The following is a 25,223-nucleotide window of genomic DNA, read 5'->3' as shown; positions in this document are numbered from 1 at the left end:
CCCTCCTCCCACCCCAGTAGTTGGCCTTGGCATTCATTCAGCTTTACCTCAAATATACAGATATATTTTTTTTCTTAAACCCCATTTGCACCCAAATACACCGCTCCACTTTACCCTTTTCTGTGGTAGATGATAAAATTAGAGGAAATCATTGAAAATAGCCTTTTTTCAATCCTGTTTTTCCTTACTGCTTAAGGACAGAAAAACTGGGGGGAAAAAAGCCCAGAGTACCATGTACTTCCTTCGAAGCAGAAGGTTATGAGAGAAAAATTAGAGACCTTTTCTAAAATCGGTAGGCTGGGAGCAGAGATTCTTCACTAGCAGCAGTAAGTGGTAGCAGTAGGAAGAGAACTGGTCGAACCAGTCTGTCTGTGAGTTGCCCCCAAAAAGGAGAGACAAAGGCGACGTGGAACCAACCTAGGGTTCCTGAGACACCTCCCCGGGGGATTGGCGGAGCAGCATGCCCCTTGCTTCCCTTATCTGCCTCACATTAAACACTGAAACACTCCTTCCCTTTGTCTTTCTGGAGCCTCTGCAGCAGACCAGGAAATCCCAAGTGACCTACGAATAGCAGAACCCTTGTCTCCCTGCTTGGAAGGAAAGACCCAATTTACATGTCTTGGCTTCCCAGATAGACTTTCTCAGGGCCAGCACGTTGTCTGGCACTTGGTACTAGCTGTTTGAAAATTATTTGTTAAACGTTTTATTAAGGAAATGACTTTAATCTTACCTTTGGGTGTCACTGTAGGAGTAAAAGTTGAGTAGTACTGATGACAGCATCATTTTCACTAAAATGTGGAATTTGAATATAGAATTGTAGGTGTCTTATGATTGTGAAGATTTTTATACTGTATTTTTTAGGAGATATACTAGATTAGTGTTTTCCATTTCTGTTCACCTGAATTTTTAAGTTTGGCGGTTGAATTGAATTAGATGTGTTCAGAAGTTAAAAAAAAAAAACAACAAACTTCAAGTTGTGTTACCAGTGACCCCTGATCTCCATTATTGGCCATGCATTCTTAGCCTCTCTCATTCAGTTTAGGTTTTAAAAATCACATTTAAAAAGAATTGCAGTGGGTTCAGAAGTTTTTTAATGTAGGATAGAGATTACTTTTAATGCTCAAAATCTGAAATTACCAAACTTTTTATAATATACATATACATCATTGATCAACAGATACTTATGTAGATTTAATTTGTGTAGTGTACTGTGTCTAGCAGTTAAATAGGAAGGATGGCATCTTTGAGCTGTTTCACATTGTGATCAGAAACAGTTATTCAAAATGGTAAACAAAGGTAGACGTTTTCAAGTTTATTGATGCTGGGAACAAAACAGTTCTCTCAAAGGAAATTCACATGATTAAAAAAGAAAGAAAGAAAACTAGGACATAGAAATCCATGTGTATTTTTACCTGAAATGAAAAATTCAGTATGAGTATCTGTATATTTTTTATACCAAAAAATAAGTCATTTGCTTGTTTCTAGTAAGACTTAGAACATTAATAATTTAGTTTAAAATAATTTTCCAACACAGTTTTCTATTTCTTCTGTACCACACTTAAAAACTTAACTGCTGAGCCGGGAATAAAACATCATTCAGTTGACTTTTTGTCGAAATAAAATAACAAAAACCTAAATGTTACGTTGGAGTTGCTGAATACCCCAGGCTGTTAAGGTGCAAGTTCAGCATTTATTGTGCCCCTGTTCCAGATTGTTTATATTTGTGACATCATCTTATTCCACTTCACAGCGCTTTTCTCATACAAAGATACTAAGAATTGAAGGCATTTATTAATTAACCCAAAGTCTTCAGAGCTAGCAATTGAAAGGGGTTCTCTGACTTCAGTTTGATGACCTTCCAAGTATTTCACTGTCATCTTTAGTGCGAGCAAATAACCATATGTGCGGTTTGAGGCATCGTCATGTCAGATTCCTTCCAGGACTGACACATGACCTGAGCACTGTGGCCAGCATAAAGTACACCACCAGTTTATGATAAAAGGAGATAACTCGGGAACAGCCAGATGGGAAAGATGCGCAGGGCAAGGCATGGGAAAGGGGTGCAGAGGTGCCATGCCCTCTCCAGGCAGGCCACTCTCCCCAAACCTCTGAGTGTTCACCGACCCAGAAGCTCTGAGTTGAAGATCCTTAAGGGAAAAGAAAGAAGAATGGTATTATCAGCTCCTTCCCCACTGACCTCTCTTGTCTTTTACCTTAACATTTATTCAGTATAAGAAATGCCAGGAATAGCATTGTATATCAAAACAGTGACTTAAATTGTTGACATGTTGTCCTACCACTGAGCAGAGTTTGGGTATACGTGTAACCCTTCACTAGCTTTAGCCTGTGGGGTGAGAGGCAGGCAGAGAGGTTCAGAGGTTGTTTTTATTTTGGTTTTTTGTCTGAAAAACTTGTGGCTTAACCTTTGTGCAAAGAAAATCTGAATATGCACAAAAAGAAATTCTAATCTTGTAAACTACTGGGCACTTGAAATCTGCTACATGACTGACCCTATTACGGGCAAACTTGCTGAGAATGTAGGTTTTTCCTTTATATTTGGTGTTTCCAGTTATGTAAGTATAGCTGGAAAGGGTTTGGGCCCAGATCAGAACACAAGCTCTTAGTTTCTATTTTTAAATTCTTGCCAGAAATTTTAGTAAATTGATCTAGTTTGCGTATTCCCTAAAATGATATTTCTGTACTGATGGCAGTCTTACGAGCCAAAATTTGAGTATACTGTGATATCACGAATTGATAAAGGGACATTTTTGGATGGCAGAAGTATAATTTCATAGCTAATCCTTTTATTCTAGTAAATAACAGACAAACCAAAACTGTTTTATGCCTCATAAGCTCTGCATATTTTCTCCTTGCTTCCAAACCATTTTCCTTACCTTAAATGTAAATTAATAGAAATCTTCAAAGTAATTATTATTTTCTACTTCTTTTTTCCAGTTTTACAACATTTATAATGTATAATATTGTAGTTTAAGGTATATAACATAATGACTTGATAACTGTATATATTGTAAAATGATTACTGAAATAAGTTTAGTTAACATCACCTCACAGTTATATTTTTTTCTTGTGATAAGAACTTTTGAGATCTGCTGCCTTGGCAACTTTCAAATATACACAGTACAGTATTGTTAACTATAGTCATGATGCTATGTGTTGAATCTCTATAACTTATAACTGGAAGTTTGTACCTTTTGACCACCTTCTCCTGCCCCACCTCTGGCAACCACTGGTCTGTTCTGCTTCTGTGAGTTCATTTCTCTTAGATTCCACATGTGAGTGAGATCATATAAAATTTGTCTTTCTCTGACTTACTGCATTTAGTATAGTGTCCTCAAGGTCCATCCATGTTGCTATGGCTGGATTTCCTTCTTTTTCATTCCTCTGTATGTGTGTGTGTGTCTGTGTGTATGTGTATGAACATGCCACATTTTCTTTATCCATTCATCTTTCGATCAACACTTAGGTTGTTTCAGTATTTTTCTTACATGGATACAAGGTATTTGTTATTTCCGACATACATGAAATAGTTCAAAATTTTTCTTATGTGAATAATTCGTAATTTTTAAGTGGGAGAGGGGGAAGTTGAGAGTATCTACACTACCATAAAATGTTCATTATTCTTAAATCTTTGCCAAGTTCCTTTAAGGAACTGAGAAACACCAGCATTTTGCCTGCTCTCCAAATAGTCAACATGGGCCCGTTTGCCCTTTGCTGAGAATATAACATAAATTTCAAAGTCTCCCTGACATTTGATTCTGTAGTTAAACAGGCAAAGGAAGCCCTCCAAATGATCTTTTTTTGGCAGTCAAGGTAAACTTGCTTTTTATGGAAACTTTGTTTCTGTTAGAGTTGAGAAGAAAGGGGGAATTTGCAATTAAGCTTGGATACACTTGGCCATGATTGTGCCTGGAGGTATAATAGGTTTTTAAATTCAAGGATAATTATTTTTCTTGGCAGGTATTTCAAACATTTGGCTTAAACTAGAATGTCAGAAGTATAGGCTCATGAGAAGGGAATCTTGGACTGTAAATTTGTTTTATAGGTAAATACTATCTAAAGGAACCTTTGGTAATTTAAATTTAAAGCACAGATTTTTTTTTTTTTTTAGCTTTAATATAGGTCCTCCTCAGGAAATAACTATCCTGGAATAGGAAGTGGAAAGTGGGAATCTCACAGTGTTGACTACTTATATTAAGTATTTTTATTCCTGATGAAACATTTGTCCTTCTGTTTTATTTTCTGTTTCCTAAGATTCCATCTTTCTAGGAAGATCTTAAGTGTTTAACAAGATTTTTGGCATGTTTAGAAGTATGGAAGGCTGAATTAAAAATAAAAAACTGTATTTCATTTTCTTACATTCTGATGGAGAGCTGTGAAATGCCACACCTCTGCTTTTTTTGTAATTTTTTACATGGTACCATGGTACTTTCAGACTACTCATATTAATTTGACCATGCATGAGAAAATAAGCCCTTTGCTCTCCCTTTTTTCCACTTTTAAATGCCCAAATAAAGCTAGCAATACTCCCAGAAAATTCACATCTCTCAGATGTTCTTTCTCTCTTGGTCACATCAGATCCATGATAGATAATTGGCTGGCTGTCCTACTGGTCACAGTCATGTTGTTCAATGTTTAAAGTATTTTTAGGTGATGAATGTTGATGTGAGCCGAGGCAGTTGACCTGAATAGCAAGTTTGTTGGAGTTCTGCTCCCAGCTCTGCTGAATAAGGCAAGCTCTACTCCAAATTAGGCAAACCCTTTCCTTTCTCACTGCCAAATATACCCATCTATTAAGTATTTGTACCCCTAGCAGCCTCACACTGAGTAATTTTGAGAGTCAGCTGTAGTATAAATTTTTTAGGATACCAAAGCCCTACAAATTTTATTTAATTTTAACAATTTAATGGCAGCTCAAATAGATGAGTAAAAATGAACAATCTCAGTAACAGCTTTATTGAGATATACTTCACATACCATAAAATTCACTCTTCTAAAATGTACAGTTCAGTGATTTTTAATTTAGTCAGCATTGTGCAGCCATCACCACTTTCTAACTTCAGAACATTTTTATCACCCCCAAAAAGAAACACTATCCATTAGCACTCACTTCCCATTCCTCCCTTCCCTCAGTGCCTAGCACCAACTTGTCTACTTTTGGTCTCTATGAATTTGCCTGTGTTGGACAGTTTATAAAAATGGAATCATACAATGTGTGATCTTTTGTAATTGGCTTATTTCACTTAAACCTTAATTTTTCCAAAATTCATCCATGTTACAGAATGTATTAGTACCTGATTCCTTTTTGTGGCTGAATAATATTCCATGATCTGAACATACCACATTTTATTTATCCATTTATCAGTTAATGAACAGTTTTAGAATATGAACAATTTTTTCCAGTCTTTTTGAGATATAACTGACATATAACATTGTATAAGCTTAAGGTATACAACATACTGTTTTGTCTATATTGCAGAATGATTGCCACAGTGAGTTTAGTTAACGTCATCACTTCACATAGTTAGATTTTTTTCTTGTGATAAGAACTTTTAAGATGTACTATCTTAGCAACTTTCAAATATACAAGAAAGCTGGGCTGTCATTCAGCTTTACATTGGTGTAGCTGAATCAGTTTTTAAAATACTTTGGTTGGTCAAAAGTCACTTCTCCAAGCCGCCAGTGCCTCCCCTGCCTATACCTTCCCCGGTGCCCTATATCTCAGCAAATAAAAGGGGTTATCCTTGGCAGAGCAGAAGGCCTCCAGGTCAACAGTGGTTAAATGTTAAATATTAATGGTTCTTCCCAGCAGGAAATGAAGGCTTTTTTGCAAACTTAAAGGAACATTGAGTAAAGAAACATGAGTCCTAGTGACAACTTTGTCACTAGCTAACTATGTGGTGTTGGTTAAGCCAAATCTACATCTATGTTTCCTTAGTTCTAAAATTAGAAGAGTAATCCCTACCCTAACCACTGTATGAGATGATTATAAGAGATAGTTAAGTTCTGAGGCTAGTGTAGCCTCTGTTGTCTGTGAAATTATCACTGTATTAGTTACCTTTTTGTAAAAATGTATTTCGAAATATTTTCTAAGTAGCTAAATATTGACAGGAATGCAAAAGGTTGTATTAAGCATTACTACCTGCCTTGCAGAAGATTGCTGAAAACAGTTTTTTGATTGTTGAGTTATAGAAACTTTTGCTTATTCACTCTATAGTTCTGCTAAAGTTTTCTTCTAGAAAGACACTAAAATTTGATGGAAAATATTATCACTAGTGTTTTTATTTTTTCCTCATCATATTAGGTGTTTATCAGATCAGTAAACAAATCAAAGCTCATGATGGCAGTGTGTTTACACTTTGTCAGATGAGAAATGGGATGTTATTAACTGGAGGTGGAAAAGACAGAAAAATAATTCTGTGGGATCATGATCTGAATCCTGAAAGAGAAATAGAGGTAAGGATGAAAATGGAACATAAAAATTTTTCGATGTTAAACCCTCTAAACTCATGTATTTTTACCCCACATTAAGATAACTTACACTTTTCTGGGAAATTTGATGTACATTCTTGTCATTTTATTACCTTGAAATAAACAAGAGAAAAAGGATCATTCACTAAACAAAATAATTTGAAGGAATAAGAAAAATGTGCAGAATAATTAAGTGGCTGTTACTTATTTCTCAGGTTATTTTTTAGTGATCCAAAAATATAACCATACAAACTTAAAATTTAACATTCATCGAATAGTGTATCCTGCTTCAAGGTATACAAGATGACCAGTTTAATTTTATTTAAAACTTGAAAAAATATCTTCTAAACATTGGGCTTAATGATAATGCCAATTGTGTATGTCTGCTTCATGCCATGAACCAAGCATATCCATAAAACCTGACAGGTGTTATGTGCTCAGTAAAAGTATGCTAATTGAATTGAGATCTCAGGAGATGATTTAGCTAAGAAGTGTTTTAGATCAATGATTGTCAGAGCAAAGGCAAATCTCACAGTTTAATATTGCTTCCATATTTTCATGACTTAAATGTTGAATTTATGCTCAGTCTTGTCTACATATAACGTGCTTTGCAGACAGAATCTCCTCTGAAAAACAGCATTCTGATAGTACTGCTTTTAGGCTTCATTTCCAAGAAAATATATCCCTGTATTACAGAGAAAGAAATTTGTCTCAGGCCAAATGACTTAACCCAAAATAATATAACCAGTAAGTAATAAAATGAGACCACAGTTTTCATGTGATCTACTAGAACTTACCCTTTTATCTCCTACTCCTAATCCTTAACTCTTGAAATTATATAAAAGATGAATTAATAATTGAAGCAAAGAATGTTGGTAATGCATTATAACTTCTGTGTAATAAAATGTAATTGAACACATCATTTATTAGCATAAGATTTTACCTTATTATTTTCAAATTTGAAGTTCTGTCATTTATTACCCCATCATTGCTTCCAGCTATAACAGCAGTCTTCAAGTGATAACTAATGCAGGTGAGTATGTGTATGGTGACTTTACAAATTTTTTTTTTAGGTTCCTGATCAGTATGGAACAATCAGAGCTGTAGCAGAAGGAAAGGCAGATCAATTTTTGGTAGGCACATCACGGAACTTTATTTTACGGGGAACGTTTAATGACGGCTTCCAAATAGAAGTACAGGTAAGTTGTATGATTTTAACCATTGCCTGAATATTTCTGATGATACCCTTTGTTTCTTATTACACTGGATGTATTTCATTTTCAGGGTCATACAGATGAGCTTTGGGGTCTTGCCACACATCCCTTCAAAGATTTGCTCTTGACATGTGCTCAGGACAGACAGGTGTGCATGTGGAACTCAGTGGAACACAGGCTGGAATGGACCAGGCTCGTAGATGTGAGTAAAGCAAAAATATGATAATAATCTCCCCACAGAAACTCCCTAAACTGGCAGTTGATAGCAGCAAAGCAAAAAGGACTCAGCATTGATTAAAACCAGATGTATTTACATAACTCAGTAAAGGGGAAGAGGAAAGGGGAGAGTGTTTATGCACAAAGTACAACATGAACCCACTCCAAAAAAGCAAATTAACAGGACAGAGCTCAATTTTTCTAGTAAAAATCAAAAATATTTCACATCTTTATAGAGCATTAATTGTTCTGGGAAAGTTTAGGCCTCTGGTGGTGGTGCAGTTTTCAGTAAGGACTGCTCACTAACAGACTCTACTGTCTTCTTTTTGGGTTGGTCTCTTACTGTATGTTCTCCCTACCCCACCCAGATAGCCACCTTTTCTAGCCTAAAAGGTGTAGACACGTTCTTTGCAGACTCTAAAGAACTGTACAGGTGTTTGTTATTAGCCTTACCATTGTTCCGGTGCCTAGCCACAAGCTGGTTGTCCTTTCCCCCACCACTCTGCCAGCATGTCCCCTTCCTGCTCTGAAATTCTTTTTCCTGTCATGTCCATGTGGTATTTCCCATTGGCTATGATAAAGTTGATTGGGATTCCATGTTTATGTGAAACAAGTTATTTTCAAATATGTTTTGCCACTATTCCCATAGATCTAGGGAGACTTTCTCATGTACTCCCCAACAGCTGTCTGTCTCTCTTCTAGGAACCAGGACACTGTGCAGATTTTCATCCAAGTGGCACAGTGGTGGCCATAGGAACGCACTCAGGCAGGTAGGGTCTTTAAGGGAAATGTGAGCTGAGTGATCAAACTGGTGGGATGTGTAACCGTTATTCAGGCATGTTCACAATCTGATCTGGAGAATTAATCTTCTAAATGGCACAGTTATATACTTGTTGCTCTTTCTGTTGTATATACTCAGTCATTCAGTTATTATTCATTGAGCACCTACCATTTGTTAGACACTATTGTGGGCATTCAGGCTACATCAGAGTGCAAAGCAGAAACCCCACTATATATAAGAAGGAGTTAAACACCAAATGGAGTAGTAAGGGCTAGAAGGACGTGAATCGTTAAGACTCACCCCTTCACTGGATGAATGTACAATATAGGCATACGTGTACATACAGAGCCCCAGTTTTTAAGGAAAAACTGATCTGATTCAACTAACTGAAATTACTTTCTAATATTGAGTATAACTGTTTATATTAAAGCTTCATCATGAATAGGCTTAAAATGAGAAGTCACTTAATTTAAGTGACTTAAGCTAAAGTTAAGCCGGTTTCCTCTTGGAGATGAGTAGAAAACACCTTATGAATGAGTGATGCAGTAACTAAATAAGAACTGCTGTCTGTTCTTTCTGGTATGGAGTTGGGGATTATTTAGAATCTAGGGGAGATGTAGTTATCAGCGTTCATTTTATACATAACTCCTAAATTTGGTTTCATACCTAATTAGATTCTGTTGATTCTTAAGAAAACGTTCTCCTTTATTATTTTTTACACGGGTCTGTGAATGCCTGCCTGTACTGTCTAAAACTGAAAATTCCTCAGTGTAGCCATTCAGATTATCACTGACCTTAAGCTTGAAAAAAGTCACACTCGGAGCAAGGAATTTTGTTTTTAGTATAATGAAACGCGTATCCAAATTGTGCATGATCCAGAAAAGGTGACTAGCAGAAATGTTTAAAGATGCCCTCACATCCAGATCTGGAAATCTTCTATTTCTTATAATCAAGAAGTAAGCACAAGTGTGAATATATTATCACAATGATAAATAAAATTATCATTTTAAAAGAATGTATTACTGATATAATTTCTAAGGTGAAAAAATTCATGGCCCTAAGTGTACCTAGTACTTCCTTAACATTGCTAATCCTCATATAGTAAGGATTCTTTTTCAACAGTTTTATTGAGATACCATTCATATACCATAAAATTCACCCATTTCTACAGTTCAGTAGTTTTTAGGAAGTTCACAGGGTTGTAACAACCTTCGTCACAAGCTAATTTCAGAACATTTTCATTAACCCAGAAAGAAACTCTGAGCCAGTTAGCAGTCTCTCCTCATTACCTCCCCCCACTTCCAGGCGTGAGCAGCTGATCTACTTTCTGTTACTATAGGTTTGCATATCCTGGACATTTCATATAAACAGAATCATACAATATGTGGTCATTGTGACTAATTTCTTTTACTCAACATTGTTTTGAAGGTTCATCCACGTTGTATAGCATGTATAAGTATTTCATTCCCTTTTGTCACCAAATACTCTGCTGTATGGATACACCTCTTTATCAGTTGAGTTATTTCCACTTCTTGACTCCTGTGAATAATGCAGTCATACACAAGTTTTTGTGTGGACATATATTTTCAACTCTCTTGGCTTTATACCAAGGGATAGAGTTGCTGATAACTCTGTGTAACATTTTGAGGAGCTACCAAATTGTCTTCCACAACAGCTACATCATTTTACAATTCTACCTGTAAAGTATGAGGGTTCCAGTTTCTCCACACCCTCGCCAACACTTGTCATTGCCTGTGTTTTGATTATAGCCATCCTGGTGGGTGTGAAATGCTTTTTCATTGTGGGTTTTTTGTTGTTGTTGTTGTTGTTGTTGTTTGCAGGGGATGGATAATTTGATTGATTTATTTACTCATTCATTCATTCATTTAAAGTGGCGGTACTGGGGATTGAACCCAGGACCTAGTCCATGCTAAGCAGGAGCTCTACTACTGAGCTATACCCTCTCCCCTCATTGTGGTTTTGATTTGCATTTCTCTGATGGCTAATGATGTTGAATATCTTTTTCATCTGCTTATTGGCCACTTGTATAGCCTCTTTAGAGAAATATCTATTCATATCCTGTGCCCATCTTTAAATTGGTTTGCCTTTTTATTGTTGAGTTGTAAGAGTTCTTTATATAGTCTGGATATAGTACCTTATCAGTTTAGGGGGTTTTTTTGTTTTTTGAGGAGGGGGTTGGAGGTAATTAGGTTTATTTATTTTTAGAGGAGGTACTGGGGATTGAACCCAGGGCCTTGTGTATGCTAAGCGTGCACTCTACCATTTGAACTATACCTGCCCCCTCAGTACCTTATCAGATATGTGATTTACAAATATTTTCTCATTCCAAGGGTTGTCTTTTCACTTTCTTGATGGTAACATTTGTTGCACAAGTTTTAAATTTTACATAGTCCCATTTATCTACTCTTTCTCTTGTCTTTGGTCATAAGGATTTACTACTATGTTTCCTTCAAAGAGTTTTATAGTTTTAGCTCTTACTTTTAGATCTGTGATTCATCTTGAGTTAATCTTTGTATATGACGTGAGGTAGATATCCAGCTTCATTCTTTTGCATGTGGATATCCAATTGTTACAGCACCATTTACTGAAAAGACTATTCTTTCCCCAGTAAGTGGTATTGACACCCTTGTCAAAAATCAGTTGACCATTCAATCTGGATTCCCAGTTATATTACATTGATCTGTGTGTCCATCTTATGCCAATACTGCAGTCTTGATTATTATAGCTTCATAATGTTTTGAAATCCGGAAATGTGGGTACTCCAACTTTGTTCTTTTTCAAGATGGTTTTTGCTATTAAGGATCCCTTGAATTTCCACACAAATTTTAAAACCAGCTTGTCAGTTTCTTCAAAGAAGCTAGCTGGCATTTCGATAGGGATTTTTTTTTTTTCTTTATAGATCAATTTGGGGACTGTCACTATGTTGACAATATTAAGTCTTCCAATTTATGGACTGGAGGGATTTTTCTATTTATTTAGATCTTCAGTTTTTTTCAAAGATGTTTTTAGTTTTTAAGGGTACAGATTTGCACATTTGTTAAATGATGTCTAAGTATTTCATTCTCTTGATGCCATTTTATATGGAATTGTTTTCTCACTCATTTTCGGAGTATTCATTGCTGGTAATATGTAAATACAACTGCTTTTTGTGTATTGATCTTATATGTATCCTGTACCTCTGCTGAACTCGTTTCTTAGTTTTAATAGTTTGTTTTAGTGGATTCCTCAGGATTTTATACATATAAGATCATGTGATCTGCAAATAATAGTTTTCTTCCTTTCCGAGCTGAATTGTTTTTCTTTTTCTTGCCTAACTGTCCTGACCAGAACCTCCAGTACAGTATTGAATAGAAGTGGCAAGAGTGGTCATCCTGATCTTGTTCTCTAGTTCTGAGAGAAGGCATTCAGCCTTTCACCATGAAGTATCATGTTAATGTGGGTTTTTCATAGATGCTCTTTATTCTGAAGAATTTTATTTAATCATGAAAAAATGTTGGATTTTCTCAAATGCCTTTTCTGGTCTATTGAGATAACATCATTTTTGTCCTTTATTAAGATGGAGTATTACATAAATTCATTTTCAAATGTTAACCTTGTGTTCCTGACATAAATCCTACTTGGTCATGTAATTCTTTTTATATGTTACTGGATTCAGTTTGTTAGTATTTTGTTCAAGATTTTTTTCATCTATATTGATAAAGGGGTGTTTGTCCATAGTGTTCTTGTGATGTCTTTGTCTGGTTTTGGTATTGGCAATATTGGCACTTCATTAGGCTTTAAATAAGGCTGATATCCTCTAAACCAAAATGAAGACTTAAAGCATATAAATGGATAAAAATTAGTATATACTAGTAATTGTTAGTCATTAAGTTATCGAAATTTTAGATTTATTGAACCAATGACTCATAAACTACTTAATTAATAAATCACACTTAGGCGTACCACGTATTTTCAAATATAATGTTCTGTCACTTTTTAAAATTTGTGTTTCTTGGTGGAATTTAAAATTCTTCATAAAGCTCACAATATATGTGAGCCTGAACCATTATGAACATGAAAGTTTATAATCTCTGAATTATTGGTAAGATACATTTTGCTTGATTTTTCCAAGACCCCAGTTAATCATTTCTTCTCTTCCTGTTTTTTGAAACTAGTTTCTCAAAAGGCACTTAATCTTTATACCACTTACAGGCCTTAGAGAAATGACAACTATATTTGCCATCCCATCAGGATGATAGGTGTGTATTAGCTCAGACAAAATCCCCAAGAAGTTTGCACAGAACTTTAATCTGTTCTTGGTTGGATCCAGTTCTATTTCCAAACCAACATATAGTATTAGAGGCAGGAGTTTTTTGCCATAGTCATTATATAGGCTGATAAATGGAAGTGAGACACCCAGAGTTCGAGAAGTCAGTAGACTTGAAGTGATGGTAGGGAGAATAAAAAGCAAAGTTGGAAATTGTTTCAAAGAAAGAAATCCATGGAATTGAGGCAGTATATAGAACATACTGTGTATAATAACCATATAGGATGGAAAGGGGAGTGGGCAGACTGAGAGAGGTGACTTCAAAGGAGACCCCAAGGTTTTGGTCTGTATTGACAGTGACAGCTTTGACGAGGAAGCAGACTGGGAAAATGAGCCTGGTGAGTGGGTAGGTATAGAATTTCATTTAGTTTTTGACATGGAATCACAGAACCTTAGACCTAGAGAGACTGGGGATCCAGCTCAACTCATCTTTTTTTGTTATTTTTTTTATATAGTTTTTAAAGGTTACTTTGATTTGACGGTAACCTTGGCAAACCAGCAATGTAGCTAAAGTACTGTTACCAAATTCTAACCAGATACTGTTGACTAGAAAGGTTCTGAGCATAAGAAATGTTCCTTCTGCTCAAAAGGGAAATGTCAAAGGCGTATTAGCACTAGTTGACACTTTGACATAATTAAAAGAGAAAACTTCTAATTAGAAAAGAATAGGTTTTTCCCTCTGTAATTTGGTGTTGCTGAACTTGGCCCGTGGGTACTCCTGAGGTCACTTTTCCCCAGGGTGCACAGTGTCTTTGAACTCCATCAGCATGAATCTCCCTGAGTTCTGCCTTGTTGTAGCTCCAGTTCTGAGTTGCTCTGAGCTCCGGCAGGCTGCGGAGCACTACGTGCAGGGAGTGGCACAAAGAAATACGAGACATGGTCCCTACCCGAGCAGCTTATAGCCTAATAAGATACTACACAGAAAGACAGCAAGCATGGCATATTTGTAGTTTAGTATTACTTGAATAAACAGGCACTAATGCTTGAAGATGAACAGAGAAATGACTGAGAGCCTTAGTGGTCAGAGAACACTTCCCAGAGGAGGTGGGATGGGTCCTGCCTTGAAGGAGCGCTGAAATCTTGAAGAAGCAGTGAAGAGTTAGGAGCTCATATCAAGCAGGAGGAATGGATTGAGCAAATTCAGGAAACTATGAACTAACTGGACTAGAACTTTCCTAAAAGCTTCTTGATACCTAAACAGTGGAATCCAAACTTGTTAGCCTGGCCTTTAAAGCCCATTTAAAAATCTCTCCCTCACCACGCCTCCCAGAATGGTCAAGTTGTTGTCCTTTACACTTCGGCCCTCTTTGTGTTTTCTTACCTACCCCTTTCCACCTGTTTATGCCCCACCTGTCCTCGCCACATTTGATGTGCCGAGGTCCTAGACGCCCCCATCCTTAGTGATTACTCCCTGCTCTGAAACTTCATCATCCTTAGTACTTGTGAAATTCGTTTTACTTTGAACTATTTACTGTATGAACTCACTGTCTCCCCAGTTGGATTATAAACTCCTATTCTGCCTCCTTTGCTGACTCCTTTCTTCTCTGCATCTCTAAATGTTAGTGTATCTCAGAGATAGAGAGCGAGCACTTCCCATGGGATCACACCTTTCCTTGGTGTGACGTAGTGAAAAGCACAAGGGCCAGACACTCTCTCCTGGCTCTGCCACTAACTAGTTGGTTGGTGGCTTGTCAAGTGCTTTGCCATCATAGGATTTCAGCGCTCTTACTTATAAAGTAAGAGGGTTGAATTGGGCTTTTCTTCCCTGTGGTTTTCTGATTATAAAAGCCACATCCCTGTTCTTGTAAGTGGAAGCTTCATAACGAAGCAGGTGGGAAAAGTTACAAACCTGCCACCCAGAGGACATACTTTATATTATGATGAATATTTTTAAACTCATATTTTAAAGTTATATGTTCATTCAGGGACTTTAAAGTATGATACTTCCCAGCTGTAAAATCTTATGATTCTTTTTTGCCTCTAAACAAATCAATATAGTGTCTTTTTAAAAAGTCATCATCAAGTTAATGATGGTGCTGTGTGTAGGTACTTGACTCACAAGTCATAACAGTTTAGATATGTGGCCAAAGCTTTCCTATCTCTGAGAAAGACCCATTAGGTCCTTGAGATCATATAGAGTCCCATAATGATTCCAAATTATCTTAAAGGAAAACCTTAGCTCCAATGTATATACTCTAGACTACATTGAAAATACAGTTCAACACAGTGAAAACTTAAATATTATTTCTAGAAATTCCCTTTGCTAAAATAAAGGATTTGTTGTCATCCTCTGCATCCCTTTGTTAGGGATAGAGGTCCTGAGCCTGAAAGCCTTTTCTAAAGGTAGAACATAACTCATGCGATGAAAAGGGTGGGAGCTTTAAAATAATTGCTGGGGATCCATGTGGAAGTTGTATACTTTCAATAGCAAAGTTATTTAATTATTACTGAAAATTACTTGCCAAAAGTGGAAGAATTAATCCCTGATATGTAAAGAAACAGAAAAAGTAGGCAGGGTTTTTTTTTCTTTTTTGAGAGCTACCATCTCTAACCAGTAAATGACTCAGAGTTTTAGGTTTCTACATATTATACCAATAGACATTCTGGAGTTTTTTTAGTTACTTTTTAAGAGAGTTTCCAAAGAGACAAAATTGTTTGCAGTTTTCCTAGGAAAATTAAACTGACTTGGAAGCAGTCTTAAGACAGTATCAGTTGGAACTTCTCCAAAATAAAAATTGATCATTTTAAATGCCTAAGAAAGTATAGCAAAGTTTTCATAAACGCATTAAAACCTGAAACCTGATACCTGCAGAGTGGTGCCATGTCTCACTGTTATTTAGGTGTGTCTGTGCAATCTGAGTTTGGGATATTTTGTTCCCTGTTTTGAAAAGGCAGTTCACTTGGCATCAGCTTTAGCATTTCTTGACTCAGAGGAGTTTCACGGTGGCAGCCATAAAAATTGATTAATGAATTACATTCTCAGACAAAACCCATAATCTGTGGGCACTGTCCAACTGCAATAAAGTGTGTTTCTTATTCACCTTTGGAAATGGAAATGATCAGACATTCACCACAGGGCTTCAAAGTGCCAGTTTCCTGCTGATTGGCTTTCGTTTATATAAACTCAAGTATTTACAAATAGAAGCTATTTTTCTTCCCTAGGTAAGAGACAGTATTTATGAGCTTGATTAGCTACATAGAAGTTTCAGTCCACCGCTCACAAGTTACTAATTCATTCATGAACACGTTTAATTAGAGAGGGATTTCAGTGATAGGCAAAAAGTTGGGATCTTTTGGTCTTTTATCTTCTACCTTGAATACGTTGAGGTATGTTAAACGACATCACCAAATATTCTTTTTTTTTTTTAATTCTTTTAGGGCCTTTCCTCTCTCCTAAATAAAATTTTTTTAAATTTAGTGGTCTCTTTCCAGGTGTTAGTTACAGTGCTTCAAAATTAAAAGGAACTGTTATTATGATTTGTTTTATTGGTGGAATTTTTCCCATCTGAAGAATTAGAAATAAAACTTGCTGCTCTTGTTGTTCCATCCAGTACATGAGAGTAAGATAGTGATTTTATTTTTCTAATCTTGTCCCATTCTTTCCACCCCTACCATTTCTTCCTACACTCTGCATTACTATTAAATAATTTTTGCTAAAACTTAGTCATGTTCCAGACTTACTTTATGTGTGTTCATTTATACATTCTACAAATACTTATTTAGTGCCTGATCTGAGCCAGGCAGTGCTCAGCTCTGAACTCCTGCAGCCAGCTGTGCATGCTGTCTGTAACCTGCCCTCCTCTTCCTTATCTGTCCCTTAGCTGTCCTTCCTTAGTTCCCAGTCTTTGCTTTGTACCCAGTTATCTCACCATGCTCTTCTGAAGCACCATCCCTTCCTTCAAGTGCTTTTAGAAGAGGGTCTGATAAGAGTCACTTATTATGTAGTTGGATTTCAGTCATTGTTTTAACCTCTCAAGAGGCTTTTACATTTTGACTTTTCCTATAAATGTGAATGAAAAACTGTCTCTCAAAGAACTTAAGAGTTTGCATGTGCAGGTGTTGGGGGCATTGGAGAGGCAGAGTGTCCCCTGCTGGTTCCTTTGAAATCACACCAAATGAATGACCCTCTGCCTTTCCCTCCCACGTTCATACTGTCCTGCTCCTTCCCACCTCCACAGCTGCAGCTGTCACTTCTTCTGCCCGAACTGCCTGTATGTCTTTCCCTCAGCGTTCAGCTCAGCTATATTCTACATCCTCGTGAAAAGTTTTTCTATGTCTGCTATTATTCATTTTCCTTCTATGAGTTCCTCTATTATACATAGTCACCATCAGTGGGGTTGGCACTTAATTGTTCTTTGTTTCAATTGTTCGTTTACTTTTCAATTGTTCGTTTATTTTTCCCTGGCTCTAGTGTAATCTTCAAGAACACTGATCATCTTGTCATTTTCTGTTTGAACTGTGCCTCGCAAAGAGACACTGTTGGCATTCAGTGAATACCTAAATAGAAATGAGAGTATGCTGAGGCCCATATAAGTATATTTATATTGTATCTAGCAACACTTTGCAAGATGAATTCACCATTAGAAGAGGGAAAAATGTTCTGCTTAATAAATTTCTTTTTAAAAAGGGAGAAAAAGTCAGCAACCATTTTTTTCTATAAATGCTAATAGCTAAAGAAAACTTTGATTTTACTTCTTAACAGGTGGTTTGTTCTGGACGCAGAAACCAGAGATCTAGTTTCTATCCACACAGACGGGAATGAACAGCTCTCTGTGATGCGCTACTCAGTAGGTAGGCAGATTTACCCCATCCTGGCATTCACAGCATTTCTCTGTAATTACATATTTTCACTTCCAGTAAAGCCGACTACTTTTTCCTCTACTCTCTAGAGTTGTTAAGTATTGAATGTGTCCCCCAACATCAGATTAAATTCTGCTGCAGGAAACTGCAAAAGATCTGCCAAAGTTAAACAGCATTCTGAATCATCAAGCAAACATAAATTTAGAGCAAACTGTTACAACTGCATTTGCAATTGAAAGCAGAATACAGTGCAATCAAATACCACTTTTTTGGAACTACACATACTCAGATTTTTGAATAGGTATTAGGCTGAATGTTAATCTATTTAGTAACCTCTTCTTTGTATATAACAGAATGTAAAAGAAATTATACTATTCAAAATGTACACATTTTATAGGCCTTCAAGTTCTTTAAAATCTAGCTTGATTTTTACTGTTACTTAGTAACAGTTGGTTTGTTAATTAGATAAAATACTTAGCAACTCATAAGGATTTGGTCAGTTCATTTAGCCATTTTGAATAATTCTTTTTGTACTTTATTCAAAATGTTAATTTTCTTTGATATTCTAATTCCTTTTTCCCATTAATATGGATTTGATTCACATCATTCTTCCCTGAAATTAGTCCAAATGATGTTTTCTTGTATTCGAAAATACGTTCCAATAGTTGTTGGATCAGCATGGAGTCCAAATGACCTTTTTGATCACTTCTAAATTGCTTCAAAGGAAGCCCAGAATACTATTCTCTGTGTTGAACAAGGAAGGAAAAGTATTTGCTTCCAGCTATAAGCCTGGCAACAGTTACCCTGAAGCAGGAAAGGTTTTCTGTTTTGGGGTTTTTTTTTTTTTTTTTTTTTTTTTTTTAGTGCTATAACAGCAAATAATTACTGCAGATGTAGCAATTAAAACTCAAAGATGGACTTTATTGACCATCTGTTATATGGTAAGTATAATGGAGTAGATCGTAAAAGAGAACATGGTCCCTTCCCATGAGAGCCTACCCTGTAGTTGCAGAGATCATATGTGCTTGGCTGAAACAAGCAATTGTATACTCTGCCTGCCATGTGAATATTGTATACTTAGACCCATAAAAGCAGGTTAACCTCCCTGGGGCCAGTTTGTAGCTAACTAGAAAGGAGATGAGGCCAAGGGAAGAGTCCAAGGCCTGTGAGCATTTCCAAGAAGAGAGTTTTGTACTGGACCAGATGACCACTTGGTTTTGCTTAGTAATGGAAGGATTCATTCATAAAACACCAAATAATAGTTAAGTTGATGAGATTTAACAACATTTGTAAAATGTCATTTGGTATAGGTCCAGTGAAGTGACAGTAAATAAACCTATCAGTGTATTTCCTTAGCCAACATTTTTTCCTGTTTGATTTTAGATGGCACCTTCCTGGCTGTAGGATCTCATGACAACTTTATTTACCTCTATGTAGTCTCAGAAAATGGAAGAAAATATAGCAGACATGGAAAGTGCACTGTAAGTAGTGAAGTGAAAGAAATTAAGCTGTAAAGTGGTTAGAGATCTTTACTTCTATTAGAAAGAGAGTTAAATGTTTACATTGATGTATCTGCTTTAAACTTTAAACCTTAATGTCAATCTTTGAAAACTGAGATTCCCTGACAGCAGAGTATAGCTGTTCCATGTATGCTCTAGAAAGATTTCTCCTTTCATGGGAGTTTAATATTTCTCTCTCTAACTAGTTTTAAGGCAGTTTCTTAAATCAAAGCTATTTCCTTAGGAAATCTTTGGAAAATAACACTTTTTTTAAATGGAGTGAGTCAGAGATGAAAGGGTGTCTCTCGCATTTTAATCTCAATGTCTCATGATCCTGCCCACCCTTGACACTGCAATTTCCTATGTGACCTCTCTAGTGCTGAAAATAACATAGTTTATATGGCGATTCATCTGCATTAAGAGAATTAACAGAAGCTTATTTCCTTTAATTTGTTGCGTTTCTGATTGGTTTATCATTGTAAGAGGAAGATTGGATTCAATTCTGTAGACATACTGAGTAATTACCTTATGGCAGGCAGTCTGCTAACTAGGAAGATGTTCTAGGCACGGGGAATATATATGTAAGATTTGTTCGTTGTCCTCACAGTACACATTTAAGCTAAGGGCACGACAAGAAAAGCAGGTAGGAGCTGAGAGCACAAACTTGGGATCAGACAACATGGATTTTAATTTTCGTTTCACCACCTCAAGTGTGACCTTGAGCAAGTTATTTAAACCTTCTACTTTGGTTTTCTCATCTATTCAGTGAAGATAATAGTACTTTCTACTTTACTAGATTAAAACAAGGCATATAAAATACTTAGAATAGTGCTTGGCAGATTAAGAAGTACTCAATATATTTAAGTATGATTTTTATAGGAAATGAGGTAGTTTGTTATCTATGTTAGCAAATCAATTTAGGATTAGCAAATCACTTGATGAATTAGCACAGATCCTTTAACAGCCTTTATCACAAAACAGTTTTAGGGGAATGAGTTTTTAGAAACATATACATAAGTAAACCCAGGTCATTTACTATTCAAAGAAGAGACTTTCTTTTCTTTTCTTTTTTGGTGTATTTTGTCATCCGCCTATAAGCTGATCTATAAGCAATTACATAGTTTTAGAATTTATCCAAAATAGTTTATTTAGTTTGACAAAAATTATGAATCAGTATCCATTAATTTATTTAAATCCTATCTTTTAATTGACTTATTATCTTAATACTTGGGATATGAAACAGTAGTGTAATAGTGCCTCACTGTACAACACAATCAAATTAAATGTTCTACTGAAAGGAATTTTCAGATTTACTTAAATTTACCTTTACCAAGCACCAAATTTTTCTTAATTTTTACCCCAACCTTTTAGAAAAGTCCATGCCTTAATAAACAAGAGTGTTATCAAATATAATCTTGTGGAATCATAAAATTTTACAGGTAGCACTCCAGCATTTACTTAGCTCAGCCTTCATTTTATGGATGAAGATACTGAGTTTCAGAAAAGGTAAATGACTTGTCCTTGGTCGCATCTTAATGTAGTGGCAGATCTGGGACCTGAACCCTGTTCTTCTGACTCTTAGACTCCCCAAGGTACGCAGGTGCCTCGGCTGTTCAGTATGTGTATGACTGTGCTGTGCTCTTACAGCACAGCGGCGGGTGCAGAGCGGGAAGTGTGCAGTGTGTGACACTGGACAGCGAGAATGACCTTGGAAGTGCTGAGAAGTGGCAAGTTTAGCAGTTGCATGAGACATGGCCTTCTTCAGTTAGGCAGCTTTTTATTTTAGTGTGTATGAAAGTATTATTTTGAGATATCATTAGGAACTGTTAAAGTTTATAGTACTCTTTGAGGCTCGACTGCTCTGCTTTTCTCATTATCTTCTGTTCTGTGCTTTGCTTCCAGCTATCACTTCTCCTTGCTGTCTGCTTCTGCCAGCTGGTCTTATAGTCTCATATTAGCTGCTTTTGTCTGTTGTCTGCTATGACATAGGACAGAACTGGGCTAATGCTGCCTCTACTGCTTACTAGTTTGCAACTTTAGGCAAGTTAATTAACTTCTCTGAGTCTTAATTTTGTTATCTTAAAATTGGAGAATATAGTAGTGCCTACTTTTATAGGATTGCTCTAAAGATTAAAATGTGGCAACTGGAAGTACTCTCATAGATCCAAATACAAATGCTGTTTTCTATTTTGTTTTCAGTATTTCCTGTGACTAGTTAACACTGAAGTGGCCCCATAGCTGCAGCAGGATACTGGCATAGAACTTTAGGAAGCGTCCCTCTAATGGACTCTGACCAAGCAGTCGGAGCCGGTCCCTGAATGCCGGCATTCTAGCTTTCTGTTTGACTCAAGTTTCTATGTACCTTTCAACGCTGCTACTCAAAGATCGTAGCCCAGGAAGTACAGTACACTGAAGTTGCAGCGATACACTAAAAAGCATTACAGCGTCTGGTAGAGTAGGCAAGAAGTGCTGGTAAAATAAGTGTCAGGACAAAAATGTCAGGATGTTGGTAACTGAAAATATATGTATGAATAAGAGATGAGTAAAAGGCTTCCAAACTGTCTACCTAGAAATCTCCAAGAAAATAACCCATAAAACTATTGCAGTACATATTTCATTATTACTATAACAAGAATTATACTGCAGTACTTGGTGGCTTAATCAAATGAGGGTTATGTTCTTATTTAAAAGAATTCATTGGGGACTCAGGATCCTTCTTTCTCTCTACTCAGTCATCCTCAACAAGGTACTACTGGAATTCCAGTCATCACATCCTAGTTCCAGGAAGATGGGATCAGAGCAAGGGGAAAAAGTCAGTTCTCCTAAGTCAGTTCTCTTAAAGTTTTCCCAGAAGCCTCACTCAGTGACTTCTGGCACCCACAGCTGCAGAAAGAGGTTAGGAAACAGTGTTTTCCTGGGCACTTAGGAGGAGAGAATGTGGAGTGGATAAGCTATGCTCTCCTGACCTACACTCTAAAGACTGGATTGGATAGTCTGACAGTCTACACTCTATAAAGATCAGCTTTCCCTCAGTCCAGCAGAGCATATCAAAAATGTGATGGGGAAAAAAATCTTAATTGCGATAGCAACAAAAACTGTGGCTGCTTTGAGAGCAGACCTGGCAAGAAAAGCACAGGAAGCATGTGAAACGTGACTGAAAGGCAAACTAAGAACTGAAAAAATAGACATAATGTGTTTCTAGATGAAAAGGCCTGATAAAAATATCTGTTCTCTACAAATTATTCTCTAAATTTGATGCACTCTTAGTTAAATTTTCAACATGGTATTTATGAGCTGGGTAAAATGGTTTAAGATTCATATGAAATTTTCCACATACCACAAAACTATCACAGCTGGCTGGGAATAGGCAGATAGACTAATGGAACAGAAAAGAGAGTCCAAAAACAGATCTCTATTTATATGGAAATTTACTAGATAATAATAAAGGTATTTTCAGATCAGTAGAAAAACAATGGACTGTTTTCAGCCTGCATTATCCAGCATCACAGCCACTAAGCACAATTTTGTTTATGAAATTAAATACAGTTCAGTTGTCTGGGAGCGTTGGCCACATTTTGAGTACTCAGAAGCCACAGGTGGCTAGTTACTGCTGCACTGCACCGTGCAGATACACATTTTCATCAGCGCAGAAAGTTCCATTGGACAGCACTGCTCTAGATAGTGAGGGGACACCTGGTACCTACTTAGGAAAAAACTCAGTGCCCTAACTCAAGGCCTCGGTACTTTTTTTAAAACTCCCCAGGTAATATATAGCCAGGGTTGCAAACCACTGCTGTAGATGATGACCTTCAGCGGTTGACAAAGATTTAGCTGAAATATTTTTGATTTTTCCAGTGTATTCTCAAGCACTATCACTTGTAATTATTCTTGTGGGCCCAGGGCAGGGGGGACACTCTCAAGTGGCATCTGGGAAGGCAGCGTTACAGACTCTTAACAAACAACTGCATCTAACTTTTTCTCTGCTTGGTTATTGGACTCCATACTACCAAAAAAAATATTCACTTTGTTTCCCAATATAAATTGGTAACTGCCCCAAGGTCTTTTCTAAATTTGGGGACTTTCCCTATTCAAGAGGTTTTTTTTTTTTAAATACTTACATTGATTTAGTTTACCATCTAAGTACAGTCTGTGTCCAACACAGATGTGCATTGCATGAATATTATGCATCCAAACAGTGCTTTGATGTTTTTCTAAGCAGTGCTATTAAATTCTTTTCACAAAGACTCAAACAGTATTTTTAAGTACTACATTAGGATGAATACTTCTTGGAGGACAGTACTTTGCCATGATTAATCTAGTTAAATCCTTCATTCATGTAGTAGCGCTTTTCTTATCTTAGAATCGTGGCTTCTCTGGATGTCAGAGCCAGGCATCAGACTCATGAGCACTATGAAAAAGATCTGTGTGAACCCCATCTTCCTGCCGCATTCAGAAAATATCCAAGAACCACATGTGTCTTTCTGGCATTGAAACTGATTTCTTGTTAAGTTGGTAGGTCTCCCACATGCCTAGCAAGTGATTCACAACCTCTTCTCTAATGTACCACCTAATCCCCAGTGATTCCAGGAAGCTTCATAGTTCTCAAATTCACATCATTTAAATTCATTTAAATGTATAAATATGGGTATTTACCATGCAGCACTGTGGTGATCATAGCTCCAGAAAGGTTTTAGGACATCTTAGACGTCAGAAGACTGCTAGAAAAATGAAAATGCTTTGTGTAAATCATTAGAAACTATACCTAAGGTATTTTGTATTAGCTTTAAAAATAAAAACCATGTGAGCAGAAAGCTAGCAATTCAAAAAGTACAATAGAAATTAAATGTTTTAATACAGACTGCAGGAGATAAAAGTAATTTTGAATATTCATCGACCTGGGTGTAAACCTTAAGACCTGTTTGATTTATCTGCAGTAGTTTATTGGAAGTCATCAAATGCTTACATGTGAAGCCAAGAAAATACAGCATTTAATAAATTTTTTTGGTCTAAATTCCCAGTGTTAGTAAAACCTAAGCAGAAAAAGATCACTGTATTCTTATTTAAGGAGTCAGATTATTGGATCCAGCTGTTCAGAGGGAGTGCGATGTTGGGTAACTGTTCATCCAGAATATTCTTTGGAGATTAGTTTTTCTAAGAGATCTCCAGTGTAACTGTGGGTGTCCCATCTTCCTCAGCCTCTGGGGTGTCCCGTGGGTACTCAGGAAGCAGCCCAGGAAAATTGTACTCTTTGTGCTCAACCTGCAACCAATACTTCATTCTCAAAAATAAAGATAAAAATAACTGTGCTAACTTAGGGACACTAGTGACTTGAAATAAGGCCTGAGGTTGTGGTATCTGTTACAGTGTCTTCGAAGACACAAATTTGAGACTGTCTTTCTTGGAAGTGTAGCACAGGTGGTAGGTGCTTGTTGCTGCTATCTAAGTGGAAAGACCAGGTTCCAGGTGCTTAACATTTCCACGGTGGTCAGGTTTCTTTAAATTCCAAAGTTCTGGCTCCAAACAAGGTAGTGTAAAAAAGAACTAAGGACCTGCGATTCCTGGTGAACGGCTACTCAGAAGACAGTACTGGCTACTGTGAAACTATTTGTCATTCAGAACTCTAACTGCTCTCTAAATAGTTTATGTGTTACTTCCTAGGGACATTCCAGCTATATCACACACCTTGACTGGTCCCCAGACAACAAGTATATAATGTCTAACTCGGGAGACTATGAGATCCTGTACTGTGAGTATGAACGATCACGTGCGGCTGAGACGTGTCTGTCGGGCAGTAATGAGCAGGCTGCAGGGACTGAACTGTGCAGCAGCTGCACACTGGCCCCTGACCTGACAAAGCTCGTGTGGCTCTGAGCTGGCTAAGGACTGAGAATCTCAAA

The 25,223-nt window shown here is 36.8% G+C and overlaps 1 protein-coding gene and 1 long non-coding RNA gene across 5 annotated transcripts in view; one reads left to right on the top strand and one right to left on the bottom strand.

Moving 5' to 3' along the window:
- EML4 (EMAP like 4) overlaps positions 1–25,223 on the top strand; it is a 124,024-nt gene that overhangs the window by 95,379 nt on the left and 3,422 nt on the right. For all 4 annotated transcript variants that reach the window (XM_064494543.1, XM_064494542.1, XM_010997142.3 and 1 more), the window contains 7 exons: positions 6,323–6,474; positions 7,563–7,688; positions 7,774–7,905; positions 8,622–8,689; positions 17,730–17,818; positions 19,211–19,308; positions 24,985–25,072. In XM_064494543.1, the coding sequence (XP_064350613.1) occupies positions 6,323–6,474; positions 7,563–7,688; positions 7,774–7,905; positions 8,622–8,689; positions 17,730–17,818; positions 19,211–19,308; positions 24,985–25,072 (753 nt within the window). The remainder of the gene's footprint in view (positions 1–6,322; positions 6,475–7,562; positions 7,689–7,773; positions 7,906–8,621; positions 8,690–17,729; positions 17,819–19,210; positions 19,309–24,984; positions 25,073–25,223) is intronic.
- On the bottom strand, positions 1,102–25,021 carry LOC116157461 (uncharacterized). Its single transcript, XR_010384207.1, has 3 exons — positions 23,980–25,021; positions 6,560–6,602; positions 1,102–2,147 (listed from the first exon to the last, which is right to left on the bottom strand). It is a non-coding gene; the product is annotated as an uncharacterized LOC116157461 (long non-coding RNA).

The sequence above is a fragment of the Camelus dromedarius genome, chromosome 15 (assembly GCF_036321535.1).
Source record: "Camelus dromedarius isolate mCamDro1 chromosome 15, mCamDro1.pat, whole genome shotgun sequence".
NCBI lineage: Eukaryota > Metazoa > Chordata > Mammalia > Artiodactyla > Camelidae > Camelus > Camelus dromedarius.
This window is presented reverse-complemented; position numbering and strand designations above follow the sequence as displayed.